Genomic DNA, 27,181 nt, shown 5'->3' with positions numbered 1-27,181 from the left:
AGGCTCCGAAAATAGCCCGGGCAGCTGACCACCGTTAAGTCACCCGGGGCCTGTCGAAACCCTGTGAGGAAGTGAAAGAGTGAGGGAACGAGAGAGGGCCACGCCAGCTCACGGGATCTCTCCCATTCCCCTGGCTCACACGGCTTCACAGGAGCCACCGGGCGGGCGTGTGTGCGTGACTGCGCGTGTCTCAGTGCGTTCCCTGTCCCGGCGCGTGTCCAGCGTCTATCGGGGTCTCGGTGTGTGTCAGACTGTGCGTCTCTGTACGTCTCAACGTGCCCCCGTGTCTCGCAGTCTGTCCATTACGAAGTACTGAGACGCAGACTAGTACAGAACCTGGCTGAAAGACAAACAGAACCACAGACCATTCAAAGCCTGATTTCAGGATAATAAAACATTTTATTCCTCTAATAATATGTATATACTCATCCCGCTATAGAAGACACAATCCAAGGTACTGATGTGGGTGTATATGTGTGTGTTTTTCTAAAAAAATCCATCTTTCATGAAACACTGAGGACACCTCAAACCCTGGACACTACAGGGCTGCGTCAGCTAGGCATCGTGGGACTTGTAGTTCAGTCTTCAACATTTTGGGCTAATTCAGGACTAGACCATGTCAGGCCCTCTGCTCTGGAGAAACTCTCGAATGGTTACCGAGGGATCTGGCGTCCCAGTGTCTCATGGGAGATGTAGTCCGCAGCTAGCAGAGTGCATTAACACACAGACATACAGACACACAAGTAGACACACACGGCTGACAATTAGATACTCAATTTTTATCAAATGTGTAAGACACAAAAAGGACACACATACACACACATAGGCATTATGAGGCAAACCAACAACTCCCAGGTAATTCAGTTACAGAATTAGAAAAGCAATTCCTCTTTGTGAGGTCCATAGCTCAACAGCAAGTCAACAGACTGTCGAGAGAGAAGGTCAGAGGGACAGAAGGAGAAAAAGGACAGGGAAGGAGGGAAAGAGACACTCCGACAGACACGTTTACTTCACACCCACTGGACAGCGAGGGCATTGGGAGACACAGCTGGCATCACGTGGACAGACAGACAAAGACACGGGCAAGAGACAGATCCAGGTGGGGTGGCGCAGACGAGGAGGAAGAGAGAGAGAGAGGAAGGGAAGAGTGTAGAGATATTTGGTCACTAAGTGAAAGCCATTAACACACACAAGACACAAAACATTACATTAGGTTCATATATATATATAAGTCTCTTTCTATCATTTAAATCAAGGTTTTTTTTCACTACTATAAAAAGAATTGAACAGTTAAAATACTGCGAACTGGAATGGCACGGCTGAGCTGACATCAACACTGACACCAACACTAGCAGCCGGTGAGTGCTGGATCACCAGTCACAAACACAAGCCCAGGCAGCAACAGCGCCCCCTGCTGTTCCCCTTTTAAAACCCCCTGGAATAAACCGGAAGGAAATATCTCCTCAACCCACTCACTTAAGAATGCAAAGCAGTCGTTTAAAATTAATTACAATTTGCATATATCTAGAGCACAACTAATAGTGTTGAGCACAACAATCACAACGCTGATGGCACAATACTCAATAGAAATCCAGTCAGGAAGAGCGCCCCCCTCGCTCTGCAGGTGTAGTGGGGGACTGCAACCTACAAAGGCTGCACGACATACAGTCTCAGAATATAACATCAAGGACATCATCTTTATCTTTAGGGTTTCGTCTGGAACTTCGGTCAAGACAAAAATCCTCTATAAATAGCAACTTGTTCAACATTAGTGGATTGTGGCAGACCATCTCCAGATACCACTGCACTGTCTGTGGCTCTGCCTCCTTTAACACACCACTTCTTGTTACCATGTGTGATGAGAAGACATTGGCTCTGACTGCACTCTCCTATATCCTGTATACACATCAGCTCCAACTGCAGTCTCCACTATCAACATCAGCTCTGTTCACACTGTCTCCTATGTCAACATCAGCTCTGATCAGTCTCCTGTATACACATCAGCTCTGATCACACCGTCTCCTATACACACGTCAGCTCTGATCACAGTCTCCTATATACAGGTACACATCAGCTCCGATCACAGTCTCCTGTATATACATCAGCTCTGATCAGTCTCCTGTATACACATCAGCTCTGTTCACACTGTCTCCTATGTCAACATCAGCTCTGATCAGTCTCCTGTATACACATCAGCTCTGTTCACACTGTCTCCTATGTCAACATCAGCTCTGATCAGTCTCCTGTATACAGGTACACATCAGCTCCGATCACAGTCTCCTGTATATACATCAGCTCTGATCAGTCTCCTGTATACACATCAGCTCTGTTCACTGTCTCCTATGTCAACATCAGCTCTGATCAGTCTCCTGTATACAGGTACACATCAGCTCTGTTCACACCGTCTCCTATATACAGGTACACATCATCTCCGATCACACCGTCTCCTATACACACGTCAGCTCTGATCAGTCTCCTGTATACACATCAGCTCTGTTCACACGTCTCCTATACACACGTCAGCTCTGATCAGTCTCCTGTATACACATCAGCTCCGATCACAGTCTCCTGTATATACATCAGCTCTGATCAGTCTCCTGTATACACATCAGCTCTGTTCACACTGTCTCCTATGTCAACATCAGCTCTGATCAGTCTCCTGTATACAGGTACACATCAGCTCCGATCACAGTCTCCTGTATATACATCAGCTCTGATCAGTCTCCTATATACACACATCAGCTCTGTTCACACTGTCTCCTATATACACACATCAGCTCTGATCACACTCCTATATACACATCAGCTCGAACCCTTGCCACTATGACACATCATCTTTGATAACACTGTCTGCTATAACACAATATCTATGATCACACTGTTAGAACTAAACTAAAATATAAACAGAGACGGAAAAAACAGAGAGATGTATCATTTGATAGATGATGGTGAAGAGCAAACTTCAAAAGAAAAATGAACTCAGGAATGACCAAATAAGTCAATGGCATGCAAAAACAAATAAAGAGCAGAATAGACATCAGAGAAGCACTTTAAAAACAACAGAGATTTATTTTTGGGGGTATCTCTCCTGTAATGTAGAACCATATGTAAAACGTAATGTAAAATCATAAGTGTACAGATGAGAAAATGCCAACGCGCACAACAGCACAGCAAAAATGAAGAGCAGGGAACAGATGTCTGTAGTGCCTGGACAGACACGCAGGGGAGGACAAAGCACTACAGCTGGCCCTGCCCCCATGGAATGTGGAATTCCCAATTGGACCCGAGCACAGATCCTGTCGGAGGATCCGGAATTTGACAACTGACCATGTCGTTTCTGGTCAAAAACACTGACACAGAAAATACAGGTCCAGAGACTCCCCAACATGTAAAACACATTATCACCACGGGACAGGAGACACAGGGAGAGAGAGGAGATCACAGAGAACCCCTCGGTCATAAACACACAACAACAGGACAGGAGACACAGGGAGAGAGAGAGGAGATCACAGAGTACCCCTCAGTCATAAACACACACAGCAGGACAGGAGACACAGTGAGAGAGGAGATCACAGAGTACCCCTCAGTCATAAACACACACAGCAGGACAGGAGACACAGTGAGAGAGAGAGGAGATCACAGGGGGACTGGGATACAAGCATACACACTAGGGATTATACAACAGTAACAACAGTAATTTAATAATGTGCATTATAAATATTTCAAGTCTTACAAGAAGCGTACCCTGCAATTATATATATTTCCTCAATAAATATATATAAACACAATAGACCATAAATATAAAATATTTTACACTAAAATCTCTAGCATGAAGCTAGCCGTTTAGAAGCTGGTGGCAGTGTACCTCTACAGGTACTATCAATTGTAGGACAGCAGGAAGTGGGAGACGGTACAAGTACAGTGCTGGAACCCTGGGCTCCATCACATCAGCAGCATATCAGCCTGCTGGTGCACAGCTGAGCACGACCGCGGCGAGCCACACCCGTGGCCCTGAGAGGTCCGGACCGGCTCATCGACAGCAGCAGAGGAGCAGGAGCTCAGAGACCCGCCTGGGACAGCCAGGATCTGGGAGGAGGTCATTTGTTTTTGGGCTCCAAACAGTGTTGCGTGTGAAACGCTGAGGCGATGCTCAGTGTGAAATGCCAAATCTACTGCTCTCGGTGTAAAACAGGGTCTGATATGCTGCCAAAAAACACAGAAAGTGCTGAAGATAAACTCTTTAAAGTCAATATAGAAGAATATATACAGTACCTCAAACCAAAACAAAAGGTACAGTGATTAAAATATACAATACTCACCAATATGTACCCATAGAACAGTTGCACAGCAGGTATATACAGTATAAATTCATACACATACATTATACACACACCGTATATACGTATGTGTGCACAACCCTGCCTGCTTAACAGACGTAAGCACTGCCCCCCAGACACACCCGGGAGAATACGAGCGTCTGCGTCAGGCCCTGCAGTGACACTGCACTGTTGGAGGGGGCTCCAGTGCTGTGCTGGTTGCTGTACACAACTGTACGGCAATGCTGAGCTCATTCTAAAGAGGTAGGGATACACACACACACACATCATATACAACGTGTATATATATACACGACGGGCATTACAGCACAGAAGGCTCCCTTGTTAGTCACAGTAACGGTTCCTGTCTCCCGCGAACCACGCAAGACAGGAGCTCTGCTGTCATCCCAGCAGTCAACAGCAGAGGCCAGCCTCCTCTGATCGCTCTGGGGGCCTCGGAGAAACACCCCCCCCCCCTCCCACCCCGCCTGGGGGCCGGCCTTCGACCCCGGACCAGGGGGAAGGGATGGCCGAAGCCCGCAGGAGCTCCGAGTCTGGTCTCTGTCTGTTCCCACGGAATGTCTGTTTTTTTCCCACCCCGCCCCACGGAGACCTCTCTCTTTGCCCTCCCTGGATGGGACTGGCTCCCTCAGATCCCGAGCCCGGCTCTTCCCGAGTCCGAAGTTTAAAACGCCCAGGGAGCCCGGACCCGGACTGGGAAAAGAAGGCCAGATTCCCCGTCTTCCCTCACGCCTGGAACAGAGGAGCAGGCCGTAGTGCCAGACCAGCGCTTTGGAAACGAAAACTGGGGATGTTTCTCTATCAGCCACCCCAGTACTACAGCAGTTCAGTGTAAACAAAAACATTACACACTCTCCAATAAATACTATACTCTTTAATATATTGTGAACTTCTCTCTCTCTAAATATATATATATACTCCTTAAAATATAACAAAATACAGTGTGTTCTTATTATAGACTCTAGAAATCTACATTAAATACTGTTTTATTTGGGTCACCTTTTCTCTAACTATGTCGCATTGCACAGAAATGGGGTATAATTTGGAAAAAGAATTCTGTTTCTTTGCACTGTTCTCAGATCCGATGGGGAGGGGTGTTCACGTGACGTTACAGTGCAGGGGAGACCACAGGCCACAGGGGAAGATTCTTACAGACAGCAGTGCTGTAGCTCCTGCTAGTTGAAGATAATAGGGAAAACTGAAACACTGCGTTTTTTGACACCACATATATCACCAGCATGTGGGTGCGTCTATCGACACTTCACTGACCTGTTCCAGCAGCGCGCTTAACTTAGCACAACTCGTTAACTTGGCTCTCACTGATGAACTAACGCTCAAGAGAGAGCTGGACATGGCTTCGTGATTTCTTTTAAAAATGGAAACGAGGGCTGGATTTTGACAGTGAGAAGAAACAGAAGGAGTTTTTAACTGCAGAGTAGCTTGACTCGCGACGGCAAGCCTGCTCTCCTCCACCACCGGTCCACCTCACCCTCCCGCCTCCCGGGAACCTGCAGGCCGGACACTTGAAAGTCTACTCCGCGACATTAAACCAGACCTGGTCTGACATCATGGGTGGAGACCGAAGGCCAGCAGGAAGTGCCAATCAAAACCTGGGCCCCTCAGCCACACAACAGCAGGAACCCCGAAGCCCCTCCCCCTCCCCTGAAGCCCCGCCCCCGACACCTCCTAGAGGTTGGAGCTGGGGCCGTTGGCCGTGTCCTTAGAGGAGAGGTCCACCATGGGCACCTTCTCGGTGGGGCTGGTGGGCGGGATGATGATGCCCTCGGGGGCCTGCTCCAGCGGAGAGCCCGCCCCCGCGGGGGGGCCGGCGGCGAAGCCCTTGGAGATGTCCTCGAAGGTCCGCCCCTTGGTCTCGGGAACGCGGAAGAAGGTGAAGATGAAGAAGATGATGAGGAAGACCATGAAGATGATGTAGACGTACGCGTTGCACAGTTTCTGGGGGAGGAAGAAAAACAGATGCAGAGACGGGGGGGGCTGGGAGCATGAACACAGAGATACTGGATGACATCGCGATGACGTCATGGCGTTGTGATGTCATGCCGAGACTGCGCATTACTGCTGCATGTGGAGAGAGATTACTGCTTGATTTTCCTCTTCTGGCTAAGCAGCAGACAGAGCTGATTTTTTCTCAATATCCTGATGATTCTTCTATTTTATATGCACATCTATTTTCTTTTAAACTGCAGTTGTGATGTAGTTAATTGTCGTTAATAGATCAGACAGGCCGGTAAAGCCCAGCGAACTGAGCTGAAAGGAAGAAGCTGACATGAATAGCAGGCTTAGACAGAGCTGGGGGAGCACAGACAGACAGCCAGAGAAACACAGAGCAAACATTACAGAGTCTAGAGAGGCAGACAGGCACACAGAGAGAGAGAGACAGGTCAGCACAGAGGCAGACAGACACAGATCTCGAGGGCGAGAGAGGCAGACAGGCACACAGAGAGAGAGAGACAGGTCAGCTGAGAGGCAGACAGACACAGATCTCGAGGGCAAGAGAGGCAGACAGGCACACAGAGAGAGCGAGACAGGTCAGCAGGGAGGCAGACAGACAGATCTCGAGGGCGAGAGAGGCAGACAGGCACACAGAGAGATCGAGACAGGTTAGCAGGGAGGCAGACAGATCTCGAGGGCGAGAGAGGCAGACAGGCACGCAGAGGAGAGAGAGACAGGTCAGCTGAGAGGCAGACAGACACAGATCTCGAGGGCGAGAGAGGCAGACAGGCACACAGAGAGAGCGAGACAGGTCAGCTGAGAGGCAGACAGACACAGATCTCGAGGGCGAGAGAGGCAGACAGGCACGCAGAGAGAGAGACAGGTCAGCTGAGAGGCAGACAGACACAGATCTCGAGGGCGAGAGAGGCAGACAGGCACACAGAGAGAGAGAGACAGGTCAGCTGAGAGGCAGACAGACACAGATCTCGAGGGCGAGAGAGGCAGACAGGCACGCAGAGAGAGAGACAGGTCAGCTGAGAGGCAGACAGACACAGATCTCGAGGGCGAGAGAGGCAGACAGGCACACAGAGAGAGCGAGACAGGTCAGCTGAGAGGCAGACAGACACAGATCTCGAGGGCGAGAGAGGCAGACAGGCACACAGAGAGAGCGAGACAGGTCAGCTGAGAGGCAGACAGACACAGATCTCGAGGGCGAGAGAGGCAGACAGGCACACAGAGAGAGCGAGACAGGTCAGCAGAGAGGCAGACAGACACAGATCTCGAGGGCGAGAGAGGCAGACAGGCACACAGAGAGAGAGACAGGTCAGCAGGGAGGCAGACAGACAGATCTCGAGGGCGAGAGAGGCAGACAGGCACACAGAGAGAGAGACAGGTCAGCAGGGAGGCAGACAGACACAGATCTCGAGGGCGAGAGAGGCAGACAGGCACACAGAGAGAGAGACAGGTCAGCAGGGAGGCAGACAGACACAGATCTCGAGGGCGAGAGAGGCAGACAGGCACAGAGAGAGAGAGACAGGTCAGCAGGGAGGCAGACAGACACAGATCTCGAGGGCGAGAGAGGCAGACAGGCACACAGAGAGAGACAGACAGACACAGATCTCAAGGACAAGAGGCAGACAGGCACACAGAGAGAGAGACAGGTCAGCAGGGAGGCAGACAGACAGATCTCGAGGGCGAGAGAGGCAGGTACCGCGAGGTACTGGAAGGTGATCCCGACGATGAAGTTGGCGGTCCAGTTGGAGCAGCCGGCCACCGCCATGGCGGCCGGGCGCGGGCCCTGGGAGAAGAGCTCGGCCACGATGAACCAGGGGATCGGACCCGGGCCGATCTCGAAGAAGGCCACGAAGCTGAACACCGCCACGATGTACAGGTACCGCAGGTCCGAGACGCTCTCCTGTTGCCGCACACAGAGAGAACACGGGCGATCACTGATTGTCCCGATAACGACCAGCCCTCCTCAGCCTGCACAGGCCCGGCGGGGAAACTCCAGGGTTGTTGAGGTCAAGCCGAACGACTGAGAGCCACCATCTTGGCTCAAGCCTCGGCGATGGTGTTCCCCGAATCAAGATGACCTGCTGAGAAGCTGGGCAATTGGATGCCGCCATTTTGGCTCCGACTGAAGCCGGGCCCTGCAGCGCTGACTGCATCGCAAACACTGGCCAAATGGCTGCTCTACCTTCTGGGCATTTTTGGGGGCCTACAGCTGAACTCCCTCCGTGTGGCATCTCGTCCCCCAAGGAACACGGCACCTCTTGAGGCCAACCGGTGTGGTGTCAGCGGTATGGCTTCTCTCGAGATGAATCCGTATGGAATCCCTGCTTATCTGCCTGACGCATCCCTTGGCTTGCCGACGGTGGGATCTCTGGGCCACCCCTCTCCCTGGGACCCAGCCCATGTGGCCCCGTCAGGACTGCCCCCCTCACCCCGTTTCCTCCTGCCATCAGGCAGCGCCATCCCAGAAAAACACCGCCTCAACGTGCAGCCCTTCACCGTTCGGAGAGCGCACCGACCCGACACGCGCACACCGGGCAGGAGCGCCACCCACCGCCAGGACGAGGCCCAGGGTCATCAGCAGGGCGCTGGCGGCCATGCCAGCCAATCCCACGAGGTGCAGAGTCCGGCGTCCCGCCCTCTCCACCAGGAAGAGCTGGGGGAGACACGAAGAGGTCAGGCTGGCCGGACACGCCGGACACGCCGGACACGCCGGAGGCCAAGGCGGACAGACGCCGTGCGGGCCGCACTCACCGAGACCACGGTGAAGATGGTGTTCACCACGCCCGCCCCGATGGTGGCGTAGATGGGCTCCGTGATGCCGGCTTTGGCAAACTCACCGGTGGAATAATAGAAGACCTGGGAAAGGACCGGCCAGGTTAGCGGGGGATCAGCACACTGACGTCAGGAAGAACACCCCCCCTCCCGCCCTGACCCACATGGGGGCAGATCCACGAGAGCCCCTGGGGGCTGTCCTGGCCTCCAGGCTTCACTGCGAAGCCAGTACCGACCCGGTCCTCAGAAAAGGGCAACAGCCTCTTGTTTTTCTGAGGGAAGCTGAAGTCCGGTTCCTTCCCTGCACCTGCTCCAGCCTTTACCCTGATCGGCTGGTCTGGCGGCCTGCGTCTGAGAGGCGAGAGCAGGCCGGGCAGCCTGGGGAAAATGCGCCGGGGGGTCGCGGGTGCTGACCCTCTCCCCCGCCTGTCAGTCACGCAGATATCGCCTCCCCAGCTCCAAAAGCAACAGGTTCAAGTCCTCATTCATACCTGTGGCCACATCCTTACTTAACTCTAGACCTCCTGCGGAAGTACGTACACGTACTGTTGTTCCTGTCCGTCTGTACACCAACACTGCTGCTGTAAAACAACTCCCCCCTGCCGGCGATAATACTCAAGACTCTCTCTCTCTCTCTCTCAGCGCATGGTTCAGTGAGATTCTGCTGTTATCCACAATTGGAGGGCGATTGTAAACGCTTCCGAACCGCGAACATGAGATCCTCATTTTGGAGGCTGTCGACCTCCTCTTCCTCCTACCGGGAAGAGCCCGGGACCGCGTCCCCACAGGAGCGCCACTGGCCCGCTCAGCAGCTGCGCACGCTGCCAGGACGACACGTGGTCTCCTCCCCCCCACCGCCGTGTCCCGGACTCACCCCGTTGATGCCGGACAGCTGCTGGGACAGCTGCAGGACGATGGCGATGATGATGGGCTGTCTGTAGGCCGGGGAGCGGAAGAGCTCAGGGATGGTGACTTTCTTCTCCTGAGCCATCTTAATGCTCTCCTCCTTCATCTCCTGCAGGTCATCCCCCACGTTTTCAGTGCCTCTCAGCTTCTCCAGTACTGAGGGACAGAGAGACATGCTGACTGGACACTACAGCACAGAGACACTGACTGACTGGACACTACAGCATAGAGACACTGACTGACTGACTGGACACTACAGCACAGTGACCCTGACTGACTGACTGGACACTACAGCACAGAGACCCTGACAGACTGACTGGACACTACAGCACAGAGACACTGACTGACTGGACACTACAGCACAGTGACCCTGACTGACTGGACACTACAGCACAGAGACCCTGACTGACTGGACACTACAGCACAGTGGCCCTGACAGACTGACTGGACACTACAGCACAGCGACACTGACTGACTGACTGGACACTACAGCACAGTGACCCTGACTGACTGGACACTACAGCACAGAGACACTGACTGACTGACTGGACACTACAGCACAGAGACCCTGACTGACTGGACACTACAGCACAGCGACACTGACTGACTGACTGGACACTGACTGGACTCTGAGCTCTGTGATGTCCTCACCTTTCCTGGCCTGCTCCTCTTCGTGCTTGTTGATGAGCAGGAAGCGGGGGCTCTCGGGGCAGAAGGGCAGAATCGCGCTCTGGATGAGTGCTGGGAATACGGTCAGGGACAGCAGCAGCGGCCACAGCGTGCGAGAGCCGAGCAGGAACTCCAGCCCCAGGACCTGCAGCCCACAGAGGAGGGGGCAGCTGAGAGACTCGTCCTCCTCAATCACACCGGGACTAAGACAGGACCTTTAACAGCAACCGTCTCCGCAGTGTATAACGTTCACATCCCAGTATCCCCAGTCCCTGCACCTGAGCCCCCAGTATCCCTAGTCTCTGAGCCCCCAGTATCCCCAGTCTCTGTACCTGAGACCCCAGTATCCCTAGTCTCTGAGCCCCCAGTATCCCCAGCCTCTGTACCTGAGACCCCAGTATCCCCAGCCTCTGTACCTGAGCCCCCAGTATCCCCAGCCTCTGTACCTGAGACCCCAGTATCCCCAGCCTCTGTACCTGAGCCTCCAGTAACCCCAGTCCCTGCACCTGAGCCCCCAGTATCCCTAGTCTCTGAGCCCCCAGTATCCCCAGTCCCTGTACCTGAGCCCCCAGTATCCCCAGTCTCTGTACCTGAGCCCCCAGTATCCCCAGCCTCTGTACCTGAGACCCCAGTATCCCCAGCCTCTGTACCTGAGCCTCCAGTAACCCCAGTCCCTGCACCTGAGCCCCCAGTATCCCTAGTCTCTGAGCCCCCAGTATCCCCAGTCCCTGTACCTGAGCCCCCAGTATCCCCAGTCTCTGTACCTGAGACCCCAGTATCCCTAGTCTCTGAGCCCCCAGTATCCCCAGTCTCTGTACCTGAGCCCCCAGTATCCCTAGTCTCTGAGCCCCCAGTATCCCCAGTCTCTGTACCTGAGCCCCCAGTATCCCCAGTCTCTGTACCCGAGCCCCCAGTATCCCTAGTCTCTGAGCCCCCAGTATCCCCAGTCTCTGTACCTGAGCTCCCAGTGTCCCCAGTCTCTGAGCCCCCAGTATCCCCAGTCTCTGTACCTGAGCCCCCAGTATCCCCAGTCTCTGAGCCCCCAGTATCCCCAGTCTCTGTACCTGAGCCCCCAGTATCCCCAGTCTCTGATCCTCATCATTACCTGGGCTCCCAGTATGCCCAGTCTCTGATCCTCATCATTACCTGAGCCCCCAGTATCCCCAGTCTCTGTACCTGAGCTCCCAGTATCCCCAGTCTCTGAGCCCCCAGTATCCCCAGCCTCTGTACCTGAGCCCCCAGTATCCCCAGTCTCTGTACCTGAGCTCCCAGTATGCCCAGTCTCTGATCCTCATCATTACCTGGGCTACCAGTATGCCCAGCACCACGCCCAGCTGGTGCAGGGTGCCGAAGGCTCCTCGGAGGCCCGTGGGCGAGATCTCGCCGATGTACATGGGCACCAGGCCGGTGCACAGGCCGCAGAACACCCCGATGACCAGGCGCCCCGCGATCAGCATCTCGAAGGAGGCCGCCGCAGTGCTGAGTCCCATCAGCAGCCCGCCCACCAGGCACACCACGTTGACCAGCAGCATGGAGTTTCTCCTGAGAGAGCGGGGCAGACGGGCTGGGTGAGGGCTGGCGTACTCGGGGCCTAACTGGGCTGAGGACTACAAGTCCCACCGTCCCCCTGCAACAGCCAGGCCTGTACTGCACCCAGATGCGTCGTGGGTAATGTTGTGCAATGGCAGCTGTCCTGAGGAAGAGGAGGCTCGTATGAGCGCAGCAACACTTGCCGACTGAGCACAGCACTGGGGCCCTGGGTTCAGTTCCAGACCTGGGGGGCTGTCTGTATGTTCTCCCCGTGTTTGCGGGCTTTGCTCTGGGTGATCTGGGTGCTCCGGGCGGATACAGCCCAAAGACACACTGGTAGGTTAGTTTGCTTTTGGGAAAACGGGTTCTGGCGTGAATGTGTGCCTGTCTGTGTCTGTGTCTGTAAGTGCCCTGCGATGGACAGGCGTCCCTTCTCCTGCCTCGTGCCCACTGCTTGCTGGGATAGGCCCTGGCTCCCCTGCAGCCCTGTACTGAATGAACAGTTCGGGATGCATTTTAAGATCGGAGAAGATCAGATCACTTTATTGGCCATATACAATTTCTTGCATGAGGAATTTGTCTTTTCGCAGACCCCAGCTTGCTCTCCAGGAGACACACAGACAGGGAGAGAGTCTGGGGGTCAGAGCGCAGGGTCAGCCATTTATACGGCGCCCCTGGAGCAGCTGGGGTGAAGGGCCTTGCTCAGGGGCCCAACGGAGTGGGATTCCTCTGCCGGCCGTGGGATTTGAACCGGCAGCCTTCCCAGGTAATGTAGTACATTTACAGCGCCGTGAAGCTGGGAAACAGGTGTGAGAACTGCAGGTTCCTGCCGCGCCCCTGCCAGGCCGACAGCGCGGGCCCCTTCAGCACGTCAGCGCTGTGCCTCGGGGGGGACAGGAGAGGCGAGCCGCGCGGAGGAGAGAAAGGAGCGCCCGCGCTCACCTCCCGAAGCGGTTGACCAGGAGGCCCACGGAGAAGGAGCCCGTCATGCCCCCGACCGAGAAGATGGACACGGACACGGAGAAGAGGGTGGTGCTGACCCCTTCCTCGATGGGCTTGCCGTAGCGCCCGAACCACGTCTCGTTGAAGAAGGCGTTGATTTTCTGGGGGAGGGAGAGGGAGGACTGAAACTGGCACCAGAATCCGCAACACAGGCAGGCTGGTGTGGCAGGAGTGCAGCGTGAGGACATGGCCACTAGGTGGAGGTATACACCCGACAGTCTGCACAGCTCCGATGCGATCGCAGACTGCGACAGAGCGTTTCAGAGGAGACGTGCGGACACGACTTACTTCCTCAGGCGCATTGATCACTCCTGTGTTGTAGCCGAACTGCAGAGAGCCGATGACCGCTGTGCTCACGGCAATGAGGAGGGGCACGGTCAGCTCCTTGTTTTTCTGAAAGACAGAGGGGGGGGGGTCTGGGGTTCATGCGGACGTCACAGTGTCCCCTGTGCTGTACTCCACCTCGGTCATTCACGCTGCCTGAGCACCTCCAAGATCAAATGCTCGTCACCCCACCTCCCCCACCCCCTTGGGGCGACACCGAAGCCCCCCTCGTGCCCCCTCTGGGCTCTTCCTAACCGCCGTCAGCTGCTGCTCAAGGTCAGCTGCTGGAAAGTTGACAGACAGGAGGAGCGCAGCCACCGCACGTCTTCACACAGCGATCGATCGCGGCGGTTTAGCGCTGCTCTTTGTGCGCGCCGGGTCCGAGGGGCTGTCCTGCGTGGGGCTGTCCCGTGTGTAAAGTGATGGGCTGTGCGATGTGTTCATAACGAGCGTTCGGGAGCTCGCCCGTCGCCGGCTCACTAGCAAGATCTGACTTTCCACCATTTCATTTCATGCCCCTTGACTGCTCCCACTCTCACCACCAATGCAGCCATCCCATGAGCCATAAAGGCCCCGGTCCATGCAGCCAGCGGTCATCCCTGTAGCCACATCACAGCACAATCAAACAAATGTGTTGCGTCTCTCCTGCTGACAGAACTTAAAACAGTTAATTATCTGTACAGGCAGGATGGGGATCAGGTTAGGTAATGGCTCAGAGGATGACAAACACTAGATATTAATCTAACTGGCGTCACATATTGATTGGCTCTTTCCAGTCAGGAGGCTGGACAAGGGAGAGCCCCGAGGGTGCTCTATGTAAACTAGATTAGCTTCTCTGTGTGTTGGAAGAGTCAGAGAGGCTGTCAGAGCTCGAGCTCTCTCTCTCTGAGTGGAGATAATTTTCCCTTCATCTGTCTCCCTGCTCTCTGTCCACATTAAACTGTCAAGTCATGGTGGCTTTCTGAAAAAACAACATCCGATTTCCTAAACCCCCGAACCAGTTAACTACTGCTTTGCCACATGTGACTCACAATTCTTGCAGTGTCAAAAAGTAATACAGCATCTCGGCTCCATCTTGATCTGCAATCTCCTCTCTCTCCCTGTGTCTCCTGTGCTGTTGTGTGTGTTTAAATCATCTCATCGCCTGTGTGAGCCCCCCACAAGGTGATTCAGCGCTTGTGCCACAAAATCACTCATACTCACGAGTGGTTGATCAATCGAAATGATGCCATGACCATTTAATCCATATCCAGCGGGTGTGTGTGCACGCTGCCCTGCATACGTAGTGATCGGTTTCTTTCACTGGTCGGCATACTAGCTGCACATATCCAACAATGCAAATTGTACTCAAAATAAGGTGACAGACCTGAATTATTTGGCTTCAGGAGCCTCAGGAGGTAAAACCCGGACTGGATTAGATTACTGTGCAATGGGATTGACGGTCTTGCATCTCTTAGACTGGCTCTAAATGCTGTGCAATGGGAGTATGATGGCAAAACATGAATTATAAACAGAAGAAACAGCTGCTGCAGCCTGACTGCAACTGGAGCGACTTATAACCTTTCCCACAATGCACTGCTTAATGCCCTTCCTGCTTTGTTTGTCCCATCATACACCGCAGGGCAATTGTGGTAAATGTCCATTAACATTGACCCGTCCCCGGAGACGATCACTAAGGCAACGAGAGAGGTGACGAGAAGAAAGCCAACTGACTTGACATTTCACTGCGCTCACGCTAGACTGGGACTACGAAATGAAGAAAACATTTCTTGGTATTGCTACAAAATAACAGATATTGACTTCAGAAGAGTTGCATTGTGGTTAATGTAGTTTTAGTAAACATCAACATATTGACTTGTGGGCTTTACAATTCTCACGCGCTGAAATAGACTAAAGATCTATCACACAGTCCATTCAGTACTGGCCAAGTACAAGAAAAACCTGCAGAGCAGAGAACCCCTCAGTCATAAACACACACAACAGGACAGGAGACACAGTGAGAGAAAGGAGATCACAGAGAACCCCTCAGTCATAAACACACACAACAGGACAGGAGACACAGTGAGAGAGAGGAGATCACAGAGAACCCTCAGTCATAAACCCACACAACAGGACAGGAGACACAGTGAGAGAGAGGAGATCACAGAGAACCCCTCAGTCATAAACACACACAACAGGACAGGAGACACAGGGAGAGACAGTGAGAGAGGAGATCACAGAGAATCCCTCAGTCATAAACCCACACAACAGGACAGGAGACACAGTGAGAGAGAGGAGATCACAGAGAATCCCTCAGTCATAAACACACACAACAAGACAGGAGACGCAGGGAGATAGAGGAGATCACAGAGAACCCCTCAGTAATAAACACACACAACAGGACAGGAGACACAGTGAGAGAGAGGAGATCACAGAGAACCCCTCAGTCATAAACACACACAACAGGACAGGAGACACAGTGAGAGACAGTGAGAGAGGAATCCCTCGGTAATTAACAAAGTTCAAGCTTCTCTGTGTTGTACTTTTCCACTCAGTGCGCTGTCGATTGCTAGGCTTAATTATGCCCCCAACACACACACTTTCTCTCTCTCCAAAGATCTGAGGAGTGTCATTTCACAAGCAGATCCGGTCCTCGTATCTCTCTCTCTCTCGTCTTCCTGTGTTGCGCTGTAGTTGCGGTATGATTGCACAGTCAGAGCGTCAGAGTGCCAGTAATAACGGTGTTAACCCAACGCCTGTCCCCTTCTCTCCTGGTGCCGGGCGCTCGGCCGGCCAGCTCTTCACCGCTGTTAATCCGTCTCTGGACAGTGTCCAGCGAGGTATCGAGCTCTCTGGGAGCAGTATTAATGTGCACTCGGTCTGTCAACGTGTGGGTCATTAATACTCCTCTCTCTCCTGGTGCACGAGAGTGCCCAGTGATTCAGTCATTCAGTCTGTGTTGACAACCTCACCCCCTGCCTGTCCCTCTCAGTCCAGCGTTACTCTAGAGTCCAGAGTTATTGTACAACGGCGTCCACCCCTCTCTCAGCCCGTCTGTCTCGCTGGAAATGTGCTGGGAGGGCCTGTGCCGACAGGCCCAGCCTGTGTCAGTTCCTCAGCTATGTCAGATCGGTCCAGACTTGCACACAGAGGTCTTCTCTCTATCCCCCACTCCATCGTCTCTGACTGACTGAGTGCAGGCCGAAACGTGCGTGTGGGTTGGGCTCTGAATGAACACGATTCAGATAAACTCTAACATAATTCAGCAGGGTTGTTGACAGGAGATCTAGACTTGATACACTGTTGCTGTTGCTGCTACTTATACTCAATGCAAGAGAACTGCATTGACACAAGGCCCAGACACAGGGCTCTAGACTGTTCTAGTCCCTGTGGACACTGACACAGCCCAGTCACAGGGCTCTAGACTCCTCTAGTCCCTGTGGACACACTGACACAGCCCAGTCACAGGGCTCTAGACTCTTCTAGTCCCTGTGGACACTGACACAGCCCAGTCACAGGGCTCTAGACTCTTCTAGTCCCTGTGGACACTGACACAGCCCAGTCACAGGGCTCTAGACTGTTCTAGCCCCTGTGGACACACTGACACAGCCCAGTCACAGGGCTCTAGACTCTTCTAGTCCCTGTGGACACTGACACAGCCCAGTCACAGGGCTCTAGACTCTTCTAGTCCCTGTGGACACTGACACAGCCCAGTCACAGGGCTCTAGACTCTTCTAGTCCCTGTGGACACACTGACACAGCCCAGTCACAGGGCTCTAGACCAAATTGTTACAGATCATTTGGAGTGAAGTGTATTCAAATATAGTATTTGATATTTCACTAATCACAACAGTTGGCATGAGAGCCAGGCAGTGCTCTAATAAAGGTTTTAGTTGTGAAATCAGAGGTTAGCATTGTGTAATGTAGGCCCTAGATGAGTAAATCAGTTTGAGAGAGGCAAGATGGACAGAACAGATTCTAAAAGGAGGTACTTGGTTGCTATGAGCAACTGGTGATTCTTAAAAAACGCTCTGGGCTTCGTTGCTATGGAACGTGGAATGCAATCTGAAATTAGTACGACAGGGATGATGTGCTGCCTTTGGGAAAATGAAGTAACGTAAGTGATTAATAATTTGTCAATTAGCATGAGATCAATATCGTGCTATAAATCCGTAATTCCTCAATGACTCAGGTTCTGGGTTAATTCCCTCTCAGGCAACATCCTAGAAGATTAATGGAAGGCAAAGCATCTGTCTGGGTCTGCTCTAGATGAGGTGTCTGTGACCGAGCCCAGGGTCTGGAGGTTTGATCAAATCCAACTCTCTTTTGCTCCTCCAGGGAGATGTGGGATTAACCTCACAGCATACCTACAGTGGGAAAGTGTCAATCGCTTCATTCAGGCTCAGAGACTGTCACTCTCGCTGCGAATTGATCATTCGCCATGGGATGCTCAGGTCAACACGGGACTGGATGGAACAACTACAGGGAATCAAGCAGAATCCCCACAATGACAGCGACCTGATCCACGGCAGGTTTTGCATGAAGCATGCAAGCTGGAAATACTGGAGAGATACTCAGTCCAGCTCCTCTGTAACTTCACATTAACACCCCTCCCCATCAGAGCTGGAGATACTGGAGAGACCCTCAGTCCAGCTCCTCTGTGACTTCACATTAACACCCCTCCCCATCAGAGCTGGAGATACTGTAGAGACACTCAGTCCAGCTCCTCTGTAACTTCACATTAACACCCCTCCCCATCAGAGCTGGAGATACTGGAGAGACACTCAGTCCAGCTCCTCTGTAACTTCACATTAACACCCCTCCCCATCAGAGCTGGAGATACTGGAGAGACACTCAGTCCAGCTCCTCTGTAACTTCACATTAACACCCCTCCCCATCAGAGCTGGAGATACTGGAGAGACACTCAGTCCAGCTCCTCTGTAACTTCACATTAACACCCCTCACCATCAGAGCTGGAGATACTGGAGAGACACTCAGTCCAGCTCCTCTGTAACTTCACATCAACACCCCTCACCATCAGAGCTGGAGATACTGTAGAGACACTCAGTCCAGCTCCTCTGTAACTTCACATTAACACCCCTCCCCATCAGAGCTGGAGATACTGGAGAGACACTCAGTCCAGCTCCTCTGTAACTTCACATTAACACTCCTCCCCATCAGAGCTGGAGATACTGGAAGGACACTCAGTCCAGCTCCTCTGTAACTTCACATTAACACCCCTCCCCATCAGAGCTGGAGATACTGGAGAGACACTCAGTCCAGCTCCTCTGTAACTTCACATCAACACCCCTCCCCATCAGAGCTGGAGATACTGGAGAGACACTCAGTCCAGCTCCTCTGTAACTTCACATTAACACCCCTCCCCATCAGAGCTGGAGATACTGGAGAGACACTCAGTCCAGCTCCTCTGTAACTTCACATTGGATGAAATACATCCAACCAGAATCTAAACACTGTTCACTCCTGTTTAGGATCCTAACCACCCAAAGCTGAAAGGAATATAGAGCTAGGGACAGGAATACATCCCAGACAGTCCATCACAGAGGGACCGATTTAGGGTAGGGATCTTTGAGAGACAGCAAGAAACTAAAGCTCCCAGAGAAGACCCGCACTGACACCATGCAGACTCCACACAGAATGGCCAAGGCTTGGGGTGACCATGCAGACAACCTTCCAGGACCACGCAGTTTTGAAATCATGAGGCGAAGAGGGACACATGGGAGACTCGAAGCACCAAGGCCCAGGACGGAGACGGGGGTCCGGTCTACATAATCCCAGACAAACGGGGTCCCCTATGTGTGTGTGTGCGCGCTGCCCCTGCACAGCTCAAGGCTCTGAAGCTCTTTCGATGACCAGCACAGATCAGAGCCACAGACGGGCAGTTGTGATGCCTGACCGGCCTGTCCACCCCGTCACGTCGAGAAACCCTCTCCGCTTACCGCTCCGCCCTCCATGTCGAGGAAACCCGTCCGATACCGTCCCGCGGAGCTCGATTCGTCGGGCGAGACTGCAGGAGACAGCACAGCTCCTCAACCGCCGGGCTGACTTCTCGGCACTGGGAGAGAAAACGGGGTTTTACTCCACTGAGGCCGCCGGGGCGCTTTCCGACGCAACTGGCGAGGTTTCTGAGAAATAAAGCCGAACCTGTGGGGTGGGGGGGGGGGGCGGACATCGCCGGTCCGGTCACGCGCACCGCTGATCGATCGACCTCTCGCGCTGGCGGAATTACCGAGCCCGATCGATCGATCGATCGAACAGGACCGACCGGGAGCCAGTCTCCCTTCTCGACAAATACATCTACGTGCGTGCGTGCGTGTGTGTATATATACACGTTTCGAGCAGCGGCACACGCCAAGCCAAAACTGAAAATGATGCATTTTGAAACGCAATCGAGGCACAACTCCAATACTGCAACTAGTACACGATTCTCCCATGATTAGGTCGGATGTCATTTTTTGTACTTCTTAAAAAATTGCACTAGCAATTAACAGCTCCACCTTTCATGCAAAAAAAAAAACAAGATGCCTTTTTTAACACGTATTTTTAATACCGGTTTTCACTTCGGCGCGTTAGTGTCCGAAACAGCTGCCGCATCAAGCTTACACGTCGGATCTTGCGCTCGCCCCGGCGCTGTCGCGTCCTTCCCCGCCGATGCGCGACTCGGAGAATAATGAATGTCCAGTTGATCGCGTCCCCGGCTCGTCCACGCAGCCCTCCTGGTGTGCTCCGCTAAGGCACGGGCGCCGGCAGGCTGGACTCCGCTATCCCGCGCGTAGCAGACTGTGAAATGACCCCCCCGCTCCCCGCAGCGCCTTATATGCAGGGTGGTACAAGAGGACCGGCACGTTGCTCGCAGGAAGAGGACTGATGCGCAGCCCTGCCCCTCCCTCCCCTCCTCTCTCGCCTTTTCTGGGTGATGACACGCATCTGCGCGGTTTTTCCAAGTAGAAATATATACATAGGGACTGTACTGCTGTGTGTGAAGGGGGCCGTGTCCCGCCCGGGTTGACCGTGTTTCCGGCAGCCGGGCAGGCAGCGCGGGTGGAGCGGACGCTGATGAAAGGGACGGGCGCTGGATGAAACTGAGGGAAACGGAGACCTGCAGACGAAGTAGCGATATTCTACCCGTCGTGTCGGCGTATTGAGCTGACATGCGTGTCTGAGCTGCCTAAACACGCAGCCCCCCCCCGGCTGAGAGAGCCGTGTTGAACCCCTGTGCCACCCCACACCCAGGACACCAGCGGGACTGTACCCCCCCTCCAGAGCAGCATCTGTTCTCGTAAAGACCACAGAAGACGCATCCTGCCTCACCGGAAGCTGGCAGCCACACTTGCGTGGCTTGACGCAAACACGCAGAACGCCAGCTGTTCCTGCTCCAGACTGGCCTCCTTCCTGCCTCCCCGCCACCCAGCTCCGCTCTGTGGGGGGACTGGGATACCGCCGACTGCGGGACAGTTCCTCTCCAGGTCGCTGCTGGCCTCACAGCAGCGCCCCGGACCAGCCTCCTCCCGGCCTGGCTGCTGGGTTTGGAGAGACAGTCACCGGCAGCGTCCGGGTGGTCTGAGCCCTTCAGCACCGCGGCGCGCTGAAAGCTCCTCGTTTCGCACGCTTGGATCTGGACTTGAAACTCCCTTTGTCGTTTCAAGTTATCCGTTTCCTCTCTGAGGGTTTTTCCCCAGAATGTGTGGAGTGGGCTGTGTCTGACATGAAGTGCGTCTTCAGGGAGACAGGCCTGCAGGCTTCAGAGCAGCAGGGTGTGAAAAGGGTGTGGGGTCTGGGAGATACACACCGTCTTCACAGGCTCCACCTGCAGGTGACTGTAAATACCCGGCACTGTGCTCCCACTGCAGGGACCTCAGAGTGTCTCCTCTGAAGGAGGGGTCACAGGGACCTCAGTGTGTCTCCTCTGAAGGAGGGGTCACAGGGGGACCTCAGACCTCAGGGGACCTCAGTGTGTCTCCTCTGAAGGAGGGGTCACAGGGACCTCAGTGTGTCTCCTCTGAAGGAGGGGTCACAGGGGACCTCAGAGTGTCTCCTCTGAAGGAGGGTTCACAGGGACCTCAGAGTGTCTCCTCTGAAGGAGGGGTCACAGGGGACCTCAGTGTGTCTCCTCTGAAGGAGGGGTCACAGGGACCTCAGTGTGTCTCCTCTGAAGGAGGGGTCACAGGGGGACCTCAGAGTGTCTCCTCTGAAGGAGGGGTCACAGGGACCTCAGTGTGTCTCCTCTGAAGGAGGGGTCACAGGGGACCTCAGTGTGTGTCTCCTCTGAAGGAGGGGTCACAGGGGGACCTCAGAGTGTCTCCTCTGAAGGAGGGGTCACAGGGACCTCAGTGTGTCTCCTCTGAAGGAGGGGTCACAGGGACCTCAGTGTGTCTCCTCTGAAGGAGGGGTCACAGGGGACCTCAGTGTGTGTCTCCTCTGAAGGAGGGGTCACAGGGGGACCTCAGAGTGTCTCCTCTGAAGGAGGGGTCACAGGGACCTCAGTGTGTCTCCTCTGAAGGAGGGGTCACAGGGACCTCAGTGTGTCTCCTCTGAAGGAGGCGTCACAGGGGACCTCAGAGTGTCTCCTCTGAAGGAGGGGTCACAGGGGACCTCAGTGTGTGTCTCCTCTGAAGGAGGGTTCACAGGGGACCTCAGTGTGTGTCTCCTCTGAAGGAGGGGTCACAGGGGGACCTCAGTGTGTCTCCTCTGAAGGAGGCGTCACAGGGACCTCAGTGTGTCTCCTCTGAAGGAGGCGTCACAGGGGACCTCAGTGTGTCTCCTCTGAAGGAGGGGTCACAGGGAGACCTCACTGTGTCTCCTCTGAAAGAGGGGTCACAGGGACCTCAGTGTGTCTCCTCTGAAGGAGGGGTCACAGGGGACCTCAGTGTGTCTCCTCTGAAGGAGGGGTCACAGGGACCTCAGAGTGTCTCCTCTGAAGGAGGGGTCACAGGGGACCTCAGTGTGTCTCCTCTGAAGGAGGGGTCACAGGGGACCTCAGAGTGTCTCCTCTGAAGGAGGGGTCACAGATACCTCAGAGTGTCTCCTCTGAAGGAGGGGTCACAGGGGGACCTCAGAGTGTCTCCTCTGAAGGAGGGGTCACAGGGGGACCTCAGAGTGTCTCCTCTGAAGGAGGGGTCACAGGGGACCTCATTGTGTCTCCTCTGAAGGAGGCGTCACAGGGGACCTCAGAGTGTCTCCTCTGAAGGAGGGGTCACAGGGACCTCAGAGTGTCTCCTCTGAAGGAGGGGTCACAGGGGACCTCAGTGTGTCTCCTCTGAAGGAGGGGTCACAGGGACCTCAGTGTGTGTCTCCTCTGAAGGAGGGGTCACAGGGGGACCTCAGAGTGTCTCCTCTGAAGGAGGGGTCACAGGGGACCTCAGTGTGTCTCCTCTGAAGGAGGGGTCACAGGGACCTCAGTGTGTGTCTCCTCTGAAGGAGGGGTCACAGGGGGACCTCAGAGTGTCTCCTCTGAAGGAGGGGTCACAGGGGGACCTCAGAGTGTCTCCTCTGAAGGAGGGGTCACAGGGACCTCAGAGTGTCTCCTCTGAAGGAGGGGTCACAGGGGACCTCAGTGTGTGTCTCCTCTGAAGGAGGGGTCACAGGGACCTCAGTGTGTGTCTCCTCTGAAGGAGGGGTCACAGGGACCTCAGTGTGTCTCCTCTGAAGGAGGCGTCACAGGGGACCTCAGAGTGTCTCCTCTGAAGGAGGGGTCACAGGGGGACCTCAGTGTGTCTCCTCTGAAGGAGGCGTCACAGGGGACCTCAGTGTGTCTCCTCTGAAGGAGGGGTCACAGGGAGACCTCAGTGTGTCTCCTCTGAAGGAGGGGTCACAGGGGGACCTCAGTGTGTGTCTCCTCTGAAGGAGGGGTCACAGGGGGACCTCAGTGTGTCTCCTCTGAAGGAGGGGTCACAGGGGACCTCAGTGTGTCTCCTCTGAAGGAGGGGTCACAGGGACCTCAGTGTGTGTCTCCTCTGAAGGAGGGGTCACAGGGGACCTCAGTGTGTGTCTCCTCTGAAGGAGGGGTCACAGGGGGACCTCAGAGTGTCTCCTCTGAAGGAGGGGTCACAGGGGGACCTCAGAGTGTCTCCTCTGAAGGAGGGGTCACAGGGGGACCTCAGTGTGTGTCTCCTCTGAAGGAGGGGTCACAGGGACCTCAGAGTGTCTCCTCTGAAGGAGGGGTCACAGGGGGACCTCAGTGTGTCTCCTCTGAAGGAGGGGTCACAGGGACCTCAGAGTGTCTCCTCTGAAGGAGGGGTCACAGGGGACCTCAGTGTGTCTCCTCTGAAGGAGGGGTCACAGGGGGACCTCAGTGTGCGTCTCCTCTGAAGGAGGGGACCTCAGTCTCCCACAGTCTTCCTCAGCTAGGCTATGAGATGGAAACAGGACTAACATTATTGTCAGCAGTGACGGAATCCAACTCCGGCAGGAGACTCACACAGACAAACACCATATCAGAGCCTGTGGTGGCTCTCTCTCCAGTCAACATATCCATACACTCTGACATCACTCAGGCTGCTGTCCATCGCTACACTGCCCGCATCTCACTTCCCCACTTCAGTCTCACTCCTCCGCCCCCCTCTCCTCACTCCCCGCCTTCACACACGCCCTCTACCTCAGCCCCTCCCCAGCCATCAGCAGCTGTGTGCCTTCCATGAGATCATGGCCAGGTACTAATCAATCACACCCAGGTCGGCCCAGTCAGCCCCAGCGCCAGAGGACTGGACTCCATCACACCCGGCTCGGCCCAGTCAGCCCCAGCGCCAGAGGACTGGACTCCATCGCACCAGGTCGGCCCAGTCAGCCCCAGCGCCAGAGGACTGGACTCCATCACACCCGGCTCGGCCCAGTCAGCCCCAGCGCCAGAGGACTGGACTCTATCACACCCGGCTCGGCCCAGTCAGCCCCAGTGCCAGAGGACTGGACTCTATCACACCCAGGTCGGCCCAGTCAGCCCCAGCGCCAGAGGACTGGACTCCATCGCACCAGGTCGGCCCAGTCAGCCCCAGCGCCAGAGGACTGGACTCCATCACACCCGGCTCGGCCCAGTCAGCCCCAGCGCCAGAGGACTGGACTCTATCACACCCAGGTCGGCCCAGTCAGCCCCAGCGCCAGAGGACTGGACTCTATCACACCCAGGTCGGCCCAGTCAGCCCCAGTGCCAGAGGACTGGACTCTATCACACCAGGCTCGGCCCAGTCAGCCCCAGTGCCAGAGGACTGGACTCTATCACACCAGGCTCGGCCCAGTCAGCCCCAGTGCCAGAGGACTGGACTCCATCGCACCAGGCTCGGCCCAGTCAGCCCCAGTGCCAGAGGACTGGATGGTATCATGGCTCTTAAGACAGCGTTAAGAAGACTATTTCATCTCTGTAATATTGTGCACTTACATGCTTGTCACCCTCTATCCGACGTGAACAGGATCGAGATCACCATGATAAAAAACGATCTACTGTAGAGTCCGCTCAGCCAATCAACCCTATGCATGCTGACAACATTCACCCCTCCCCCTCCTCTCGGATCGATCAGCCATTAGCAAATAACTGTTGATAACGTGAGATGAGCTGGATCTTATTTTTAACCTTTGGTAATGCAATTCTTTCCCCCACAGTCTCCTGGGGCTGGGATGTGAGGGTACGTGCGTGCTTGAGAGTGTGTGCTTTGTTGATTCCTTCAGGGAGAAACTGACACTGTGTGTGTGTGTGTGTGTGTGTGTGTGTGCGTGCTTGTGTGCGTGTGTGCACACGTGTATTGAATCAACAATCTGCTGGGCAGCACCACGCCTGCAGGCTACACGATCAAGAGCTCAGAGCTGTTGCTATAGGATCCTCCTGCAAGAAACAGTGCAGGACCTGTGGTCCAGGACAGTGTCTAAACTTGCACTACTGCAGTTACAGTTCTCTTTTCCCAGTGCCATTCAGTACTGCTCAACTGATAATTGTGCTGCATACCCGAACATTACTTCGTTATAGTGTTAAATCAGTGCTTGTGCTAGAATAGGGGTCTACAGCACAGCAGGCCTGTTATAATAGGTGTTCTTCTACAAACAGCATTGTAAACTACAGTGTGAGTGTGCCAGCTCTACACTCAGTGTGTCAGAGCTGTACCGAGCTCTGCGCTGTGTAACTCAGTGTGTCAGAGCTGTACCGAGCTCTGCGCTGTGTAACTCAGTGTGTCAGAGCTGTACCGAGCTCTGCGCTGTGTGACTCAGTGTTTCAGAGCTGTACCGAGCTCTGCGCTGTGTGACTCAGTGTGTCAGAGCTGTACCGAGCTCTGCGCTGTGTGACTCAGTGTGTCAGAGCTGTACCGAGCTCTGCGCTGTGTGACTCAGTGTGTCAGAGCTGTACCGAGCTCTGCGCTGCGTAACTCAGTGTGTCAGAGCTGTACCGAGCTCTGCGCTGTGTGACTCAGTGTGTCAGAGTTCTGTGTAACTCTTTCACTGGTGCCTGTGAGCTGCGTCTGATGCAACTTCCGGCCTGCTTCCCCCCGCGCTGGTGCAACAGGAAGCTGTTTGGCGATAAAGGGGAAGTGGGCATGCTCTTCTTCTCCGAGTGGCAGCAGAAGTGAAAAGCCTGGCGAAACTTGGGCGGGCCAGTTCTGAGAAAAACAGCAGTGACATCTGTGCGCCGTCACCAGGCCATCACAGGGTCAGAAGAGCATCACCCGAGAGCAGGTGCCACTGTTAGTCGCAGAGAGGCAGTGAGTGTACATGCAGCAGCTGTGAAAGTAGCAAGCAGCCACAGCAGCAGTGGTGTAGATATGGTGTGGCAGCAGCAGTAACACTAATAGTAGTGACTCTAATTGTTTTAGCAGCTGCAGTGTTAGTAGTGCAGGATTAGACACGCTGCAGTAGTATCAGCAGTAGCTGCAACAAGGGGTGGCGTGCAGTTTTAAACTAACACAGCTGTATCATCGAATTCACAGCCGGTTGTCACATCTTTTGAGCTCAGGAAGCAGAGAAATCAGCAATTTATTTTTTCTACTGAAATATCTTTCTCAGCATCATCTCTCTGGGAACCCCACCTCACCGGTTGCCCTGGTAACCAGTCATTCCGGCCCGTGATTGGCTGCTCTCCCAGGCCTCCCAGTCACATGACACACAGAGGGCAGTGGGGGGAGGGGCAGGTTTACGTGCCGGGAGTCAGACACGCACACGCCGCACAGCATCAAGTACCACCATCCCCACCCTGGCCCGAGAGCAGGGCGGCACGGCCAGCGCCAGCGCCAGACTTACAGTCTAACATTACCACATCCCTCTGCCTTTCCCAACTGGGGTCAGAGAGCTGCAGAAACTGTGGGCCTTCTGTGTCAATCGCATTATTATTGAGACGACCTCTACCCCTAGTACTGCAGAAGAGCAGAGATGAAATGCATCACGAGCAGTGGTGGGGCCGCAGAGCCCAGTGGCTCAGTCTCTGCACTCCTGACCGGTTACGGGTTGCGGGTTCGAGTCCCTGCTCCAGTCCAGCCTGCCGTGTCAGTGGGGACCAGCACTGCTGGGGTGCGACCCCTGCGACGGACCCGTGTACTCTACAGAACCGGGGCGGGCTCTGGCCCGATCAGCCGGGGCGGCTCGGACACAGAGACCGGCGACCGTACAGGCACGAGGCTGAAACAGCAGCTGCTCCGGCGCGCGGTCGAACTGCGGCTCAGACAGGCCGTGTCTCAGCAGGTCCCGGAGGAACCGCCACCAGG

General features: G+C 54.5%; 1 protein-coding gene across 1 annotated transcript; it reads right to left on the bottom strand.

Moving 5' to 3' along the window:
- Positions 1–379: 379 nt before the first annotated feature.
- slc2a3b (solute carrier family 2 member 3b) lies at positions 380–20,345 on the bottom strand. Its single transcript, XM_088939416.1, has 11 exons — positions 20,112–20,345; positions 19,448–19,563; positions 13,473–13,577; positions 13,125–13,285; positions 11,954–12,194; positions 10,635–10,797; positions 9,952–10,139; positions 9,057–9,161; positions 8,857–8,958; positions 8,002–8,205; positions 380–6,293 (listed from the first exon to the last, which is right to left on the bottom strand). Exons 2-11 carry the CDS (start codon positions 19,460–19,462, stop codon positions 6,024–6,026), a joined length of 1,554 nt encoding a protein of 517 aa, XP_088795542.1. The 5' UTR covers positions 19,463–19,563; positions 20,112–20,345; the 3' UTR covers positions 380–6,023.
- Between the last annotated feature and the right edge of the window lie 6,836 nt (positions 20,346–27,181).

This window comes from Atractosteus spatula, chromosome 22 (assembly GCF_055471065.1).
Source record: "Atractosteus spatula isolate fAtrSpa1 chromosome 22, fAtrSpa1.hap1, whole genome shotgun sequence".
Taxonomy (NCBI): domain Eukaryota; kingdom Metazoa; phylum Chordata; class Actinopteri; order Semionotiformes; family Lepisosteidae; genus Atractosteus; species Atractosteus spatula.
Note: the sequence above shows the minus strand (reverse complement) of the source record. Positions and strands in the feature narration are given on the sequence as shown.